The sequence below is a fragment of the Haemaphysalis longicornis genome, unplaced genomic scaffold, assembly GCF_048455015.1.
Source record: "Haemaphysalis longicornis isolate Haplotype H1 unplaced genomic scaffold, Haemaphysalis longicornis Haplotype H1 scaffold_4, whole genome shotgun sequence".
Lineage (NCBI taxonomy): Eukaryota > Metazoa > Arthropoda > Arachnida > Ixodida > Ixodidae > Haemaphysalis > Haemaphysalis longicornis.
In genome coordinates this window covers 31,665,077-31,683,261 of record NW_027526361.1, presented here as the reverse complement: position 1 = coordinate 31,683,261, position 18,185 = coordinate 31,665,077, and the positions used below count along the sequence as shown (strand labels likewise).

The following is an 18,185-nucleotide window of genomic DNA, read 5'->3' as shown; positions in this document are numbered from 1 at the left end:
CCCTTTTCTTTATCGAGCGGCTTATGTGCACGGTGCTGACGGTACGCGTTAATGCGCGCGCGAATTTCGCGCGTCCACTGTTGCTTGCGACTTGCATACGCGCGCGTGAACTCGAGCCAGCTGTAGCCTCCGTCCGATATTTTGCGCCGTCGCGTCGCGCTGTCCGTGTGAACGTATGAGCAGCTTGCGGGTTCTTCGGCGGGAATACCGCGTTTAGTGCAGTTTTGTCTGGAAGAATGACTCATGAGTTGAAGAAGTTTTACGTAACAGAGCATTAACTTGTTCACGCACAGAAGGTGTCCCTTTCCGAGTGATCAATGGAGGAGGAAGTAGCGAAGGCGTTGATCGAAGCTGTGAACTTTGCAGCCATAAAGCACCGGAAACAACGTAGAAAAGACGAAGACGCGACGCCTTACATAAACCATCCTATCGGCAAGTAGTTTGTTCCCTTTCTGATGTTCCGAAGGAGGTTCGGCAGATCTATTTCTTGAGGGTGACTGTCTTTCTCTGCGCAGGTGTAGCCAGAATTTTGACGCATGAAGGAAACATCTATGATATCGCAACACTGCAGGTGAGTATGCACTAAAGATATGCGGGGAGACAGGAAGATTGCGAATAGAGAAAACAGAGCAGTGCCACCAGCGTATCCAGAACGAACCAATCGCACTCCATCAGTCTACTGCATGCACTGCCTTCACTCGCTTGCCGATCGCTTATGTTTACTCGCATTTTTAAACGTGATGGTCACCTCAAGGTGGTATTGCACTGTCTAAATTCGCTTTCTTTTGTTTCCCGTGTGCATGCATTCATTTTTAAGTCCAAGTTTACGCTACTTCAGTGTGACTTCGCTTTGTAATGCAACGTGCAAGTTGCAACATAGTTGCAACAAGTTGCAACATAATGCAACATAGCCTCCTGTATAAGGCGTTATACAGGAGGCTATGATTTAAATCTGGCTCCTGCGTTTTACAGCGTGAGCGGCTGTCATAGCTGTGCGGTCTTCATGCTGGGAATTAGAAGAGAAATAATCACCATGGGCTGAAGGGGGGTTGGCCAAGAAGCTACAGGTGGTATGATTTAATCACAAGAGACCTTGCAACACAGTATAAGCATTGGCTCTGGTAGGATGTTGTTGTCGGGCATGAATGAACAGGCGCATCACTGCCCCTTTATAATGTGATATATCATTTGTGAAACAATTATGCTGGCACTGTGTCCCTCAGTTGTTTTTGGTCATTTGGACAGAACTTTTTTTTGGCAGTTGAGGTTGCGTTTGTTCATTTTTTGTGTATTAAAAAAACATGTTCGGATAGGTCTTAAGCACACATTTCACCGAAAAACACATTTCACCGAAGAAAATGCAGGTGGATGACACTTGAATTCATGCTTGGAGTGCCGTCAGACAGCACTGCAGACAAAGTTTCACATTTCATGAAGTTCAGCCATCGGCTAGTTCCTTTGACACAAAATCGTTTAGTAGCCGCCGTTCACATGGTTCCTGCCTGTATGTCTGGTCAGAAGTTTATCCAGAATTTCGATTTTGAGGGGGTATATATATCCCTGCGTCTGGTTCCGTAGACACACAGGAGCAGGATCATGTACATTATGGATACACCAACATACAAGTTGCAGACGCTTGGACGACAGCAACTTTGGGAAGTACAGATCATTGCAAAAAGCTGCAGAACTTGCAGGGTTGGGTAGACCCATCAGAGGGTCATGAAGAAGTGTGCCATCAATGCTTCTTGCAGCAAAAATGCATAAACTGAGAGGACCGTTCAGGCTGACAGCAAGGAGTGGTGGGAGCATTTAGTGATTAAATTTTTTTAGGCATGTAAGTACATTTACAATTTCAAATCCTTCTGCAACCAAAAATTCTAGTGTTCTAATGTCGTTCTTGCAAAATAATGAACAGATTTACATGTTTTCTGTCAGTGTTATTATTGCTTTATTCTGTGCTGCATGGCAAGCTTGTTGCTTCAGTGAGGAAGTATATTGATGGAAAGTTCCATAGCCTTTTAAAAAACTTGGCAGGCATGTGTGGGAATGATTTTATCCCTTTTAATTACCAATTTGATATCCAGCAACAGGCAACTTGCATTGGCTCGCATTCCTGTCCTCTGCAACATATTTAGCAGTAATTGGGTGTGCCCTTTACCAGTTGTTCGAGGCTAAAGATGTTTCAGAAGTTTTTAGATATCTGCGCTATTTAAGAATCATTTGAAAGAAAAACACGAGTACATTGTGGATAGTGCCGTGGTCACCCTTTAAAAACTATGCAAAGGCTTGGATGTCAAGGGTGAGCTCTCTGTCATGGCTCCCTGCAGGGTAGAGGTATTGGCGTTTCATCAGCTGCCAATCACATCAGCTGGCAGCATTCTCCTACGGGCAGAAGTGTGTGCTCCGAGGTTGCTCATATGAGGACTGTGAAGAGAGCAAGCGTGCAACTAAAGATAGCACTAGCACCATGAATCTTTGCAATGCAGTTTGCTAGACCATCTTCAGCTGGCTACTCGTGTGTGGTTTTGACAGTTGTAGCCGAAACCTTTCTCCAGAAGGTGAAGGTCTAATGCAAAGGAATGACGAATGACCAAGCAGAAACCGAGTTCAGTTGAGTCCGAAGTCGTGCCGTAAATACGCTGTCTATCAGCAACACATATTCTACGGCATTCTGTACTCTGTGTGCACTCAACAACAAAACCGTGACAGCAGTCTGGATAATATATTAATTCCTAGCGAATGCTCCAACTCAGCAAACCCCGGTCAATTCCCCCCCCTCCCAGGCGGCCATCCTGCACGACACGGTGGAAGACACGGACACGACGTTTGAGGAGATCGAGCGCCACTTTGGCAGCAAGGTTCGTTCCATCGTGGAGGAAGTGACGGACGACAAGAGCCTGCCCAAGGAGGAGCGCAAGCGGCTGCAGATCGAGCACGCGCCGGGCTGCAGCCGGGAGGCCAAGCTGGTCAAGCTGGCCGACAAACTGTACAACCTGCGCGACCTGCAGCGGTGCACACCCATTGGCTGGAGCCGCAGCCGGGTGCAGGAGTACTTTGAGTGGGCCGGGAAAGTGGTGCACGGAATGCGGGGCACCAGCCGGCCCATCGAGGACGCCCTAGACGAGGTGCTCAAGGCAAAGGGCGCCTTCTGATGATTCCCCTCCCTGTTCTGGGAAGGAAAGGTTTCGGTAGAGCTTGGGACTAGTGGCTGTGCCGAGGTAAAAGACGACCATGATGGAGTTCCCTCCAAAGAGAATTCATTTCTTTCTTGTTAGCTGGAACCTTGCTGGCTGGTGTGTGCGATGTGATTAGTGCAAGTTGATTTTGTCGTGCCACATTGATTAGTTTTGGTCATTATAATTCCCGCATAACACACACAATACTTGTTTCACTTTCCCTTATTTTTAGGTACAGACCGAAATGCCATCCATATTTTCGGTCCGTGGAGAGCATATTTTTAACGACCACTGATGACACCTCAGTTTGCCATACGAGACTCAAAATATGGTCATGGCTCTCTGCCAAACTAAATGAAAAGTGCGTTTACATCATCACTGCTGCAGTGCAAATGTAAAGTTGAATTCAGTGCACGAGACATTCCGTCATCACCCTTGAATTTATCAAAGTTTGTTATCCCGCAGAGCTTCCCACACTTACTCCCAAAAAGCCTGCTTATCACCATTGCTCACCATCTGTAGAAGCAAATGAAGCTTTGTTCTTGGTGTGGGTTGCACTGCTGGTTAGGTTTTCCGCATGGCTGCTTGCCTAATGCTCGGTTCTAGCCATTCCCAAGGTACTAGTTGCTTCTACCATGGTCGCTGCGTTGAATGCTTGGCTGCCTGAACTGTGCTGACAGATTCCCGGTGAAACGGCTGGGACTGCGCAGCTCCAAAGCTAGCAAATATGCTTTTGCAATGCCTGCACAAGTCCTGTTCTGTGTGAACTCCTAGAATTCGTGTTTTCTGCACTTCCCACTGAGAGCTTTGTTATGCGTTCAAACACACCATTGCCGCTTTTAATAGGAACCGGCATTACAGGGTACACGTCGCTTTTTGATCATTTACATAAAGCCTACCAGAGGACGGGCTTTGACAGGAGATGTCGAAGGACAGATTCAAAGTAGGCAATCCTTTTGCCAATTTAAACTATCTGTCATGCGTGAAAATGTAGTTACAGGCCATTAACATGAATAAAACTTTGTTCTGTACAGTAGCAAACTGGTTCTTTGCTTGCGGTGTAAATGTCAACCACCATGTTGTAGTTTTTCTGTCTTGCCCAATAGAGAAGCTAAAACATTTTTTATGCAGAAATCTTGGGTGATAAGATTACAATGAAGCCAGTAGGGAAACCCTTTTTATGTGTAGCATTGGGTGAAGCAAACACAGGACAGTCACTTGTTTATGTACTAGTGGCAAGCACTTTGATATTAGTGCGGCAACAGTTGCAACATTGTGGAGCACACAATATTGAACTAGTCCTTCAAACCAAGGAATTGGCCATTTCATGGCATTTGTTGTTCTGAATAAACGTGCAGTTATGACCTGCATAAGTGTGAAGTTTCATAAGGCGAGCCTTGTGTTACACAGGATGTAGACAGCAAAACATAATAAAACTGCACATGTGCTGAATCACTTCTCAATAATGTTTTTTCCACTGTTTCCATCTTTCCAAAGGCTGGACCGTCATGCCATTAAGCAAATTTCATGAAACTTCGCAGATGCCGTTTCTCCGGCTGTCCAGATACTGAATTGCGGATTTTTAGCTTTCCTCCATCGGTCATGCACCATAGTCACTACAGCACACATTTTGTTGAAAACGTCCATGTTTATTTCCAGCTTCAAAAAAGGATGTCTAAAAGCTTGTAAAAACACTGTACGAAAATAAAATTCAAGGCACTTCCACTTGCAACAATCTGTATAAAAATGCATGAATTTATGATCTGCGCTCCGACGTCATTCTGCTCCCCTCCGTGGGCACCCCACAAGGAGCAGTTCTCTCCCCACTACTCTTTAATATCGCTATGATAAACCTCCGTCCTCTTCTTGCTAATATCCCCTCGGAACAGTGTGCTAACAATGGCCTTACTAAACATCGATAGCTTGCCAGGGATTTCATTTAAAATTGCATTCAGTGTGATATTGCTGCCTATTTCTACTGGAATGGACATCTTCGTGAGCCAGTAAGACACTCGCCACTACTTGTGGTGCTCTTTTTCAAACTCCCTTGCAAACTGCAAGAACGGCTCGAGGGCTTCCACGCTCATGGCGTTAAACACTGATGCCCGAATGCCGCCGACAGATCTGGAATGTGCGAAAGGAAGGAGGACAGCAGTTAGTCAAAGGCAACATTCAGGCACATGTGACAATGCACAACTATATGCACTTGTTTTGCTGCTGAGGCGATATGTTTTTGGCATCAATACAGCTAGAAGCATGACAGGAGCAAAGCGCCCTCTAGTACATTTTTGTTGTAAGCAAAATTAAAAGACTGCAGCTACACACTGCAACTGCTGCCGTTTTAGACATACAGCCCTTTAGATCCAAAATTGGGGAGCATATCTAAGGATGCATTGCCACCCATTTCGTGGGCTCGCTGCAGCCAACCTTAGATGAGTGCTGCTTTTTTCAAACCACTGCTAAATGACGAGCCCAGTATGAAGCAAAAGTATATAGTTTCTTTTGCTAACTGGCGCTAGTGTCATAAGCTCGATTTTTAAGAAAACAGTTATGCATGGTGTGTGCTTGCCGAAGAAATGGAAGCTGACTAAGCCTGTGTGAATTTCTGCTTTCGAAGCGAATATGTCAAGATTTATATTACAAATGCTGGAATTCACATTTTCTTGCTTGTATTCCTGTAACTAAGTCATAGAAAAAAAAGAAGCTTGCTTACAAGCATTTGCAAAACTTTTCCATGGCATAAAGCAAGGAAGGCCTCTCGTAGTTTCAGCTGAATTTTTTTGTAAAACATTATTATAGCTTAGAACAAACAACAAAGCTATCCCACCGGTAAGACTTTACAAGAAAATCAACTTTTATCGCATGTGGTGACCTCGACCACAAGCACTTCAGTATATATATCTGTCTTTTGCACAGAAGCATGCATGCACATTCACAAATGCACACGCACACACCAGTGGCAGCTCCATGCAAGGTTTTGGAAGAAAACGTTGTATGGGGCAACAAACACTAGCCTGGCATGCAAATACTTGCAGGTATACCTCGTGGCTTGGTGGTACTAGTATCTCTGCTTTTCAGCATTCTGCTCCTTCCTGTTTCAGTACTAACAATGCCTCAAATATTAGGGGCCAAGCACCTAAGGGGCTGGGGCTGCTGGCATCTCCTGTCGTCGTCGTAACCGTCATCTCATGTAGTCACGGTACTAAAGCACTGGGAAACTTGTTTACGTCTCGCGCTAGAACGCAACGCGTAATAAAAACACCGGGACCCTCGTTTACGCCTCGCGCTGGAGCGCTTCCCCGTACTAAAAAACCACTTGGACACTTGATTATGCCTTGCGCTAGAGAGCTTCGTGCTTCAAAGACACGAGACTTTTACGGCAAAGCTGTATACCTCTACCCACCAATGGTATCATCTCCGTTGGCAAAAACGCCAAGAATACACTTATTCACTGCATGCTTTGCCCCTCCCCAGGCTTCACGTTAGTGGAGATGGCCTGAGATTTTTTTTGTTAACACCTGTGCTGTAAATGCCCCCCACACGCAAAAGTCTGAATTCCAGGTTCCGCTAAAGCCATTTGACAACTAACACAAATGTACAAAAAGCACTGACACCACGTGACGTAAGTGCACAGTAATGAACGTCTGCAGCCGGCAAATCAGCTTTGTGACAGCACAGGGGTGTCATTGCCTTCTTGTGAAGAAAGCTTTGTCCGGGTGTCACAGAATGAAGTCAGACAAGCATGACGTTCTTCCCTGCGTCTCATAAATATGAAATATCGTGTTGGGCATCATCTGCCGAGAAAACCAGGGACTACGCCAGTGTGACGACAGGCTTTCTTATCTAGTGGGTGTTGACAAGGGCCTTTTGGGTGCAATCACATTATCAACAAAAGGAGAAGCACGAGGGTGGTGATGGGGCAATGCTCAGGAGATAAGATGCACTCTTCCCAAGGCACGTTGTTGCTCTCCTAGTGCATGCAACCGGTGCATTGTGGGTAAGTCTGTCACCACTGCTGAAGCAAGCCAGTGCATTTTTGGCGGGGGTTGTAGGCACCCAAAATGCAACGCATCTAGGACCTAACTTGCTTTAATTCACTGCAAAGCTTAATAAATCTTGCACATGTTTTTTGAAAGGAATTTCTTGTTTTTAAATAATTTCATGTATCCAAGTTCACTGACACAACTCCGTATTTGTTTTTTCAAACTTCTGATTACTCAGAGTATTCGAAGCTTTTGAATAGTGGTGCTCAGCTCAAACTGAAATTGAATGTTATTACATAATTCTTTTCAATATTTGCGAGTTCTGTGTATGGACACACACCTAGGACTGACCACTACGCTTGGAACTCGTGCAACTACATCTGTTACTGTGCTAGTCACAGAAATATGCTTTTTGTGCATGCCGTTTAAAGCTTTATTTCTGCAATTGCAGGTGTTCCCACCAAAACAGAACATCGAAAGGCACAGCCACTCTGCGCTGCTGCTCAACACACTTAGAAAGTTCTTTAGGTACCTCAAGCATTAGACTTCATAAACAAGGCCGGAAAGTGAAGCCAATAAAATTAAATTTGGGGCACTAAGCACCACACGCAAAAAGTGTGTTTTCTTTCCATTTCCCATTCTAATGACGAGTCACAAGCATACACTGTCACCAATGTGCTCGCTGTAATCGGGAAATGAAAATACAGTTGCCAGGAATGCCCTCTTTCATGGCCCAAGGTTTTACTGGGTGCCGTGAGAATTTGATAAGTTCTAAGGCGAATGAGGAAAGCACCACTTTGTCAGTGCTAACATTTCACGTGGCAAACCATTATGCCTTGCCTTAGGTACATGCTCTTTACCAAATTTATTTTACAGAGCAAATTGCAAGACATATGGCTGTCTGGGCGTCAACATCTGGACGATCACAGATAGTTAGGCACTGTGTGGCACTTATACGTTGCTTATGCTTTGGACAAAGAAAAAAAAAGCTTTTATGCCTGGGTCGCATACCTGTGCCCCTTGAGCTGAATCATGTTTCGCTTGGCAGCTTCCTTGAGGAACAGTTTTTCCAGCTCGTCGTCACCCTGGGCTCCGCCAATGCGGAACGGTATGTTCACACGGCTGCGGTGGTCACGGTTCACGTTGCAACTGAAAGAAAAGGGTCAAGAGATTAGTTTCGCAGGCTTCGCAGGGACTAACAGAACTAAGAGCATGCAAAACTAATAAGCGGTGCAGCAAGCGATTACGATGAGCAGATGGGAGGAACATATTGCAACACCTCAAGGTTTGTGCAGATTGGCCGATTTTTGTCTGCCATCATTGCAGTCCTCATAAAAGTGTGCTTCAAAAAAAAAAAAGGGAGGGGGGGTGGGGGGGACTTCCTTTAAATGTTTGCGGCAAGATTAGCATTTTCCAAAACCAGGTCTCCTTCCGCAAGTGTTAGATGTGCACCTTTGGAAGGTAGATGTAGCACAGAAAACTGAAAAAAACTGCATTGCGGGGCAATGAAGGGACAACCCTGCAGTGTGACACTTACACGTAGAAGCCGTTGGATTTGTCGAACAGCTCGTAGATAAGCCGGGACTTCTCTGCCGACCGCCTTGCCATGCCTTCCACGCCACCGTTGCGCTTGATCCACTTGAGGACCAGGCCCAAGATGTAGATGCTGGTCATTCAAAAACAACCCGTGTCACACCCAAGCCCTAAACGCGGTGAAAAGAGAGAAGTTGTGAAGGAGGGACAGACGAGAGGCGTCCTGTGCTACACCTTATCAATGAGGCAAAGAAAGCTGAGCTAAGGAGCCTTTGTAAGGTAGTTGTCACAGAATAGTTAACATCAGAACTGAGTAATAAGGTTTTATTTCTGAGAGAGATTAGTGATTTGTGGTGAAAGCAGCTCAGACGAGAGTTTCCAGTAAATTATAAATACCACAATGTAATTCAAGAGCATGTAAAGTACCCCCAATGAAGGCACAGGTACAGTAGCACTTTTGAACCAGTCTGACAAAACTCCTTCGAGTAGAACTGACTAAACCACCCTGATCCAACAAAACTTCATTTTTCCATCAGAACTGACTGTGCCACCCAATACTAAAGCTTCGAGTGGTTCCAACGGGCTGTTGCAGCCGACAGGTGGGAGGAAAGGAATCTTCTAAAGTGTAATGATCACGGCACTGCCTTGCAATGCGGAGGGATAACTACTCTTGTGGATGATTGGAGAATTATTCCCTTTTCAAAAAATAAAAATAAAAAAGAAGTCTGTATATTGGTAAAATTACTGAACTTTCGGGCAGGCATTGAATTTAGATGTCTGGCTTAAATAACATGAAGTTAGCAAGTCAACACTACTTGCAAAACTCGTCTGAGGGAAGACAGCGATACAGAGATGTAAAGAAGGGGGGAAGGGAGGTAAGTTGTAACAAGTTGTAGAAAGAGGGCAGTCTTGCGTGCACACGCTGCATTGTAGCAGGTCAATGAATGCCAATCAATTTTAATTTAAAGCAGATGCCTCATTGCAAATTAACCCAACTGCAAACATGGTGTATCATTCACTCCTCCATGCATAATTTGTCCAGCCTACATACTATTATCCTAGACAGTCGCGAAAGGCGGCAGTCTGACTCCCTCGGGGTGCGGAACAAGTTTTTAGACACATTTGTGTGGCCCACATTTTGAACGCCAACTCGTTTGTACATGTGTGTGTTGCTGCCATATTTAGACATTACTAAATAATGCAGCGAAATGTTAATAGTAGAAAAAAAAAAAATGTACTGCCATTGCATATGTAAAATTTAATTCTTTTGCATTGAGCCATGTAAATGCCATCTGTTGGTGAATTTTCTTTTTACTTAGCTTTTTTTTCAGCATTTGTTTAGCATCCAATTGAAGACGTCTATTTGGCTGAAGCTAATTTACTCCCAGCATGCAGCCAATAGGCACGCACATCTTCTAAGCATGCAGCAAGCTTCATTTATTTGTGTTGAATTGTCTATAATTTAAAAAAAAAAAAAAAACATCAGCACAGGTTAAACAATATGTGATTTATCATGTTTTGACCTTTGAATTTTTTTTCTGGATGCAGTAATACAGATGATGAAAAATATTGTTTGGTATTGTCTCCTTCAGCTGTAACAAAGCTTGGCCTGAATTTTAGTAGACACAATGCAAAAAGTTCACAAATTCCTTCAAAATTAGCAAATTTTAATTCTCCCCTGATGACAGCTTCCTGTGGCTAGAGCATTTATATCACCGTTGTTTGATTTTAATTATCGGAATCTGCTGCTTCATGCATTAACTACGATTCCCAGGGGAAATTTATTCCTCAAGATGACAGTTCCTGTCTGCTTCAAAGCTTGCTCCTCCCCCTCAAAGGTCCTAATTACAGTAAGGCATAGTGTGATTAGGGTTAAGTCTCCATCGTAATATTCATTGCGATGCAGTCTTGTCAAGCCAGTGCAGTTTGTCTTCTTGCCTATTTTTCACACCCATTGTCCCAAACGCGCGCAGTCTTCATGGACAAGTGCTGTGCATTTCTGCACGGGGTTGCCACCTTCCCCCGAAAAAAAGAACCGTGGGGTGCAAACGTGTTTTTCGTTCGCTCCTGCGCGGCCGGGGCAGCATCGCGATTACGCCGGCCACGCGTCGCGAGCCACGAGTGATTTTTTCGGGCGGCGCGCGCTCTGCTGCGTGGGTCCGTCGAGCGCCTGCTCCCGCTCGCCTGCCTGGAACTTCACCCAGCAAGCTCCCCTCACTTCGGACCACCGCGCACGACTCATCGAAGCACAGCCTCACCTCTACGCTTCACCGCTCCCGTCGAGAACTTCTCCCGGACGCAGCATGACGCCAGGACCTGTGTTTGTGATGTGTTCTGTGCTCGGTGGCCCCAGTGACTGTGGCAACGCTTCTTTTCTTCGCGGCACCTTAACTTTTTCTCTTTTCTCTCTTTACCTATCTCCTTTTTCTCTACCCTATCCTATTCACCCCCTTCTATATTCCCTACCCCCCGGACTGGGTTGTATGCCGGTGAGCCCCTAGATGGGCTCAAAATTATCCCCAGTCCATTTCTTTTCCTCTTCAAACCGAACCACTCAGTCAGTCAGTCAGTCATACAGAATGTTGAATTTGCTTGAAGGAGAAAAAAAAAAAACGTTTTTTTTAATGCAATGCTAATTATTGTAGCCTTTTCGTAGAGAAATCAGCATAGTGTTTGGACTGAAAGTGACTGAGGTTTTGGTTGTTGCTCTGAATGTGTCACACTGAAAAATTACTTCATCCATTAAAAGCTGTTCTTTGCATCTGGCATTGCGCTGCTGAGCACGAGGTCGCGGGTTCGATTCCCGGCCGCGGCGGCGGCTTTTCCGATGGAGGCGAAAAGCAAGAGCACCCGTGTGTACGAGATTTCGGTGCCCGTTAAAGATCCCCAGGTGGTCGAAATTAATCCGGAGCCCTCCACTACGGCACCCCTCATCGCCTGCGTTGCGTCGGCGCGTTAAACCCTACAATCAATCATAATCTTTCCATTTGAACCGCAGCGGCGGCATTTCATTGTGGTGTTGTTCCTCCCCTTGGTCCTCCTGCATCTCAGGGAGCGTGCCCGCCCGCGTATTTTCTTTGCTCGCGTGTCTTTGCGCAGCTTGTCTAAACATATTTATCCCCGTAGTTTCTGACTTGACACTTATAATACAATAAAACAAAATAATCGCGCACGATGGGCAAAAAATTGGCCAATGACGGCCGGTTTTAAGTACGGCCCGCCAACCGGCCCACTGTCTAAAAAACTGGTCGGGCTGGTCAAAAATCGGGCCAGTGGCAACCCTATTTCTGCGCCAAGTGGCATGCACAGCGAATACTCACGCGTAGGTGGGAGGCGTGTTGTACAGAGACTTGTTTTCGGCGTTAATCTTGTAGCTGAGGACGCTCGGGCAGCAGGTGGCTGGTGTAGCGATGAGGTCCTCCCGGATGATGACCACCGTGACCCCAGCCATGCCCAGGTTTTTTTGGGCTCCCGCAAAGATGACGCCGTACTGGTGGACAAAGTTTAGCAAAATCACATTTTTTTTAAGCACACAAATAAAAATAAAAATTGTTTTGGCAATGTACCCGATCAAGAAGCTTCCATGCCGTAGCTTGGCTATTACGTTCACCTCAGCAACGATAGTGGTGGTGGACAGTGAAATTCCAGTACATGCTTCGTAGCAAATAAATAGTGTGTGTTCCATTCATCATTTAGTGATAGCTGTAGAAGTGAAGATGTGTCGATCCTTTCGGTCGCTGTCGTCAATCAAGCTACACCACTACTCGATTGAGTGCAACGAAAAACAGCATTTCTTTATGTAGAACTACAGAAGGTTATAGCAATCTGTTCTGCAGGCTTTCAACGAACGAACTGCCCCCTGGCTCTCCACCGCCGCTGTTCCTTCTAGTGAGGGAGAAGGGGGGACTACGTTCCCCGGTGAAGCAAGTGCCATAAAACCACAAAACTCTGTGCGCAAAGTCTGCTGCCGGTTGGCAGCCCCAAGTCAGCGCCCGCTTTCGGCTTCATCCATTCTCCCGTTTTTGAGGGGTTTTTTACCTCGTCTCCTGAGGCTTTCAAATCAGTCTTATCAATAGCTTTTTAGTTCCCGGAAAGTGCACTTTAGTACCCCGGAAAGTGCACTTTAGTTTTAACGTATGGTAGTTTAACTGTGCTGCTGGAGTGCTAGAATCTTACACTGGGGGCAAAAGAGCAGCAATGAAATGTCATTGGGAAGGACAAACGACCAGGATGAGACACACATGCTCTGGAACAACAAGTTCTTCCTTATCATGCAGACAAAAAGGAGTACACACCTTTGAGACGTCAACAGGCCTTGTCAGTATATTGGACGACATGTCGCACACCAAAGGAACAGACCCAGAGTCCGGAACAAAGTTGAACTCGACACCTGCGAAATAAATGTTTTCCTTCACTTTACAGTGGTCACCCTCTTTTGTTAGTGAATTTAAGACTGATCTTAAGTTAGCCCATTTCTCAGTTCAACAGTGGCAAAAAATATTCACACACTTTTCCACTGCTTTGCAAAAGGTAATGACACAATGTCCAAGCCCCAAGACGCACCACCATTTGAATTGAGTAATACTTGTGCTACACGAGCATTTGAGAGCACATTTCAGTCAAATGACCTTCAAAATCTCATACCTGTGCTACACGAGTGTTTGGAAGGACATTTCAGTCGAATGACCTTCGAAATTTCAAATGTCATTCGAACTGGAAGGAGTTCTGTCGATCTACACGACCTTTCTCAAAGGCAGTTGAACGTTTCCGCATTCGCCCGCCATGTTTTGGTGTCGCCACTGCTGCCATGTTTCATTCTTGGTGAAAATTTAATTTTAGAGTTAAAATGGGCAAACAAGCAATTATTAGTAATCAAATTGATAAAGATCTACAAGCGCGCACAAAGCATGCACAAGGCAGCGAGTTTCTTTTTGTCTTTTTGTGCACCAAGTTACCTCGTAATCGTAGAACGAGTGACGGAGAACAAAAACAAGTGAAAAATTATAAAGATCTTGCACTTCAAACACCAAGCTTTACTCGTAAATAATTGTTTTCGTTATTACGGCTTGCAGAAACTGAGCCCGAGGGTACGACCGTTCGTGTTTCAAAGGCCTTTGAGACTTTCAAAGGTCAGTTGTCATGGTCCTTTGACTCAAATGCCATTTTAATTAAATGCCTTTGAAAAACGTCGTGTAGCAGCTCAAAGGTGTCATTTGAGTCAAATGGCATTCGACTCGAAGGCCTTCGAAACGCTCGTGTAGCACGGGTATCAAATGCCATTCAAACTGGAAGGAGTTCTGCTGATCTACATGACAATTCTCAAAGGCAGTTGAAAGTTCCCCTGTTCACAAGCCATATTTTGGTGTCGCCACTGCTGCCCTGTTTCGTTATTGACAATTCATTTTATAAAGTTAAAGTGGGAAGAAAAAAAAACAGTTATTAGTGATCAAATTGATAACAATCTACAAGCGCGCAGAAAACATGCGCTGACAGCCAGTTCTTTTTTTTTTTTGGCAGTGCCGGTGTTGAGAGTACCAAGTTACCTTGCGATCGTAGAGCGAATGATAGAAAACAAGAACAAGTGAGAAATTATGAAGATTGTGCACTTTAAACCCCAATTTTTACTCGTAAATAATTGTTTTCATAATTACGGCATGAAGAAACTGCTCCTGAGAGTACAACCGCTTGCCTTTAAAAGGCCTTTGAGAACCTCAACGGTCAATGGTGTACTCCTTTGACTCAAATGGCATTTCAACCAAAGGCCTTTTAAAAACATCGTGTAGCCTGGTGTAGCAGCTCAAAGGTGGCATGTAATTCAAATTACATTCAACTCAAAGGCCTTCGAAACGCACGGGTATAAGGAAGTGATAGCAATGACAGTGAGCACTTCAGATTCCACGCACAATGGCAGTGCACTTACCATGGATGGTCTCGTTGTCACAGTAGTAGAGGTAGGCTGCATCGGGGCTGCGCTTCCACTCGCTCTGTGGCGGGATGCCTGGGCACAAGAAGCAACATCATTGAACAGCGGTTCTGTGTGGCATTGCACTCTCACTCCACGGCCACCATTCATAGCCACTTAAAATAAGAAAGGACAGAGAGAACAAATGCTCGGGAGCGACGCGAGAACGGTCAGCCTACTGACCCACGTGCTTGTCGACCTTTGGCAGGACCCTGTTGACCTGAATGTGGGCCTCGGCCTCCTTGGCAGCCTTGGCTGACCAGGTGCCGGTGACCACGTAGTCGGCCTTCTGCTCCTTGAGCCGGGGACACAGGTTGAGCGGCACAGCGCTGAACTGGCCCGTGCCGCCACCTTGCAAGAAGATCACCTTGTAGTTGGCTGGAATGCCCCTGCAGAGGTCAGAAAAAAAAAGGGGGGGGGGGGGGGGGGGGAGGGGGGGCAACAGCTTCACCACACTACCAGCATAACTCAGTGAGGTGCAAGGAAGACCATGCAAAAAACCAACTTGTAGCATGAGGTGGCTTGAAATGAATCTCCCATAGCACGGCAAAATTATGAATGAAGAGTGGCTCGACTGGAGTGCGCATGGTGCTCACTAAACAGCCAAGCTGCACCAAACTACTCATGATGTGCCATTGAGCGTAGCCCAAACTTTAGCATTTTTTAGTCCAAGATTCAGCAGCCAGCGCTTCAGTCCATGAGCTACAACACCTCAACGACATGCATAAAGTTCATTGCGAACTGCAGACAAACCTTGGCTGGAATACCCACTGCGACAACTGAGCTCCCCTCACCTACCCCCCTTTTTTTTGTAACTAGAAGTAAAATGCTGACTTTTGAATATTAAATTAGGATTGTATTATCGTACAATCCCATCACAATTGGTAAAAGAAATGCAAGGACAACGGAATGATTAAGGCTTTTAGCATCTAAATTCCCAAGGTGACTCTATACAGTATGTACTTTGTGGACTTCTGAAAAATTTTGTATAACCCCAACTTTGCCATGACTAAATCATTTCATTAAAAATTCAACATTTCATGAAGTGAGTCTTGCAAGCTACTTGTCTGGCTAGGAGTATGTCTTTTTGTTAGCAGTCAAGCAGAATTTTTGTATCTTGTTTATGACTGTGACCCGTTTTAACACTTATTCTTGAATTCCAGAGTCCAATCACTATAGAGTGCATAGTAAAAATTATTTAGCTGATTTAGTGCAATTACTGTTAAAATGCAAAGCCAAAAGTGCCCGTCAGCATGCTTTCTTAATCAAGGGAATATTCCCTTTGCTACTTCTTGACAGCCTGTAGATGGGGTGACTATAGAAATGTTGCCAGAAGGCCCTATTTGAGATAAGACCTTATCATTTGAGGTAATACAGGTGCACATCACATGAAGGCACTACACAGATAACTGCAAGTATACCTACGACACTTGCGCAAATGGGTATGCACAAGAGCTCGAGGTGTCTTACATTAGGTCCCTCAGGTCAGCTTCCGCAGTCTCCACAATTTCTGCAAATTCAGCCGATCGATGACTGAGCTCTGCAATAAGTACCATGCATCACACAAAATTAGATGCTTGCATTTCCTCTTGAGCACAGAGCAATGTACACATCGATTTGCTTAAAGGGATTTTTTGTGTACACGTTATGTGGTTACTTGGAGAACAGGCACAGACAAAAACAAAATGCACGCAGAACAAAGCCCAAAGTACAGTTTTATTTTGCAAATGCTTGAGGCTTTAAGTCACTACATGACAGCACAATATGCTCATGCCAAAAAATAGTGCGGAATAAAGCAGTTGTAGAACAAAACAAATGCACAGAGGGCTTTTTTCTGTGTGCATTATGCATTTGTGCATGTTTTTTTGTTCTCCATCATCCTATTCAGCAAGCAAGCTCCTGCGCCAGTGTCAGCATTTTTAAACTGATTAGCCTGAGTTATAGCCTTACTGTGAATATTTTTGCTGTTTTGGCAATTTACTTGGCAGTGCTCTTTGCATGAAGAGTAAATTTTACGTTGTATTTTGTTGAACACCAAAATGTGCTAACTGGATTTTTCACAGGGACTGCATCAACCGCCATATGCGAAAATTGGTTTGTTCAGTTGTGAAATAACCAGCCAAGTGCTGTCACAGTTTTTGGTGTTGATCAAAATGCAATATGAAATTCGATTTCCGTGTGAAGCTCAATAATAACATTTGAACACGATTCCCACAGGCTTTGATAATCTGATGAAAGTGACACTAGGCATCACTTCTTCAGGCCAATTACTGAGCTACAATTTGTGACGTCAAAAAAAGGGCAAAGGCATTCACAGAGTTTGCCAGAGAACTGCATAGCAGAGAACACAAATGGGCACACTTGAAAGCACTAGAGCAATGCACTTGTAACTTTTGAATGATCGGAGTTGGTATGCAGTGTACCTCATGCATTGCTCACAATGTGCAATGTTACGAAGGGAGGGGAGGGGGAGAGGGACAGAAATCGGAGAAGGAACTTACTCCCTCATTTTTTTAAGCTAGTAATTAAAGCATATGCCACCCTAGGAGAACACTGAGGAGTGATAAAATGCATATCATTGCGGTACAGAAAAATGTATTTGCCTTTAGTGCGCTTTACGACTGTCGATATTGCTGTTACTGGTTATTAACTCACAGAGTGCACTAAATTACTGAAAGCACATATCTTTTTCTTACATAATGTGGAGTGGGGAGTCAGTGCAAGATGAGTAAGTTGTGTGCAACAAATGACAAGGCAGCTAAGCTCAGTAAAGATTGTTTATACAAGATAAAATTGAAAGGACAAATGTGTCATTAGTCACACGGCCAGTATCTCTGTGCAGAGTACACTTATGATAAATGCCACCAGGCTCATTATAACACGGTTCCACTGAATGTTACTGAAATGGCCGAAAATCCGGAAATGCACTGTATGTTCTTGAAGCCACACAAGGCAGGCCGCGCTTGGTTAAAACAAAAACGTCAATGCGAAAAAGATAGGTCGACGTAAATTTCTTGTACTAACCCATGACGCTGGCTCCACATCCGTTATAATTGAGCATCTCTTTCTGAGCCACTTGAAGGACCTGTTGAACATAATTGGGGACCGGTCAGAAGGCACCGAATTCGACAGCATGCGCAGACATGCGAGTGCTGCTAAAGCCTCACCTCCAAGGGGACGGCTGAGGGCCCTGCCGAAAAATTGAGCTTGCGTTCTGCCATCCTGGCGTGCAGTCCGGGGCTAACGTCTTCACGGAGAGCTCTCGCTGTCTGGTAATCCGCTCGTGCTGGCGACAAGCTCCTCCGTGCGTTCTCTCTCGCTGAGCGGACACTGACAGTCGCGCGACACGCTGTCGTCACTACTGGCTCGGCTGCTGCGATAACACGATCTCTACGTAACCCTAGGCCCACGATGTACGCAGTGGATAACCACTTGGGAGCCAGCGGCGAAGCCAACCAAGCAGGCCGGCGTGCTTGGGGTGGAGAGAGGCGCAGAGAGTTGTGCGGAGAGAGGCATTCCGCGTCCACGCGT

The 18,185-nt window shown here is 45.2% G+C and overlaps 2 protein-coding genes across 2 annotated transcripts; one reads left to right on the top strand and one right to left on the bottom strand.

Moving 5' to 3' along the window:
* The first annotated feature begins 96 nt into the window (after positions 1 to 96).
* Mesh1 (Metazoan SpoT homolog-1) lies at positions 97 to 7,761 on the top strand. Its single transcript, XM_077706341.1, has 4 exons — positions 97 to 432; positions 516 to 571; positions 2,784 to 3,125; positions 7,611 to 7,761. The coding sequence occupies exons 1-4, from the start codon at positions 318 to 320 to the stop codon at positions 7,701 to 7,703; spliced, it is 606 nt and encodes a 201-aa protein (XP_077562467.1). The 5' UTR covers positions 97 to 317; the 3' UTR covers positions 7,704 to 7,761.
* LOC144178464 (phosphoserine aminotransferase) lies at positions 4,805 to 18,185 on the bottom strand. Its single transcript, XM_077706339.1, has 10 exons — positions 17,822 to 18,185; positions 17,679 to 17,739; positions 16,125 to 16,194; positions 14,838 to 15,043; positions 14,613 to 14,690; positions 12,988 to 13,082; positions 12,013 to 12,182; positions 8,697 to 8,825; positions 8,171 to 8,308; positions 4,805 to 5,300 (listed from the first exon to the last, which is right to left on the bottom strand). The coding sequence occupies exons 1-10, from the start codon at positions 17,873 to 17,875 to the stop codon at positions 5,195 to 5,197; spliced, it is 1,107 nt and encodes a 368-aa protein (XP_077562465.1). The 5' UTR covers positions 17,876 to 18,185; the 3' UTR covers positions 4,805 to 5,194.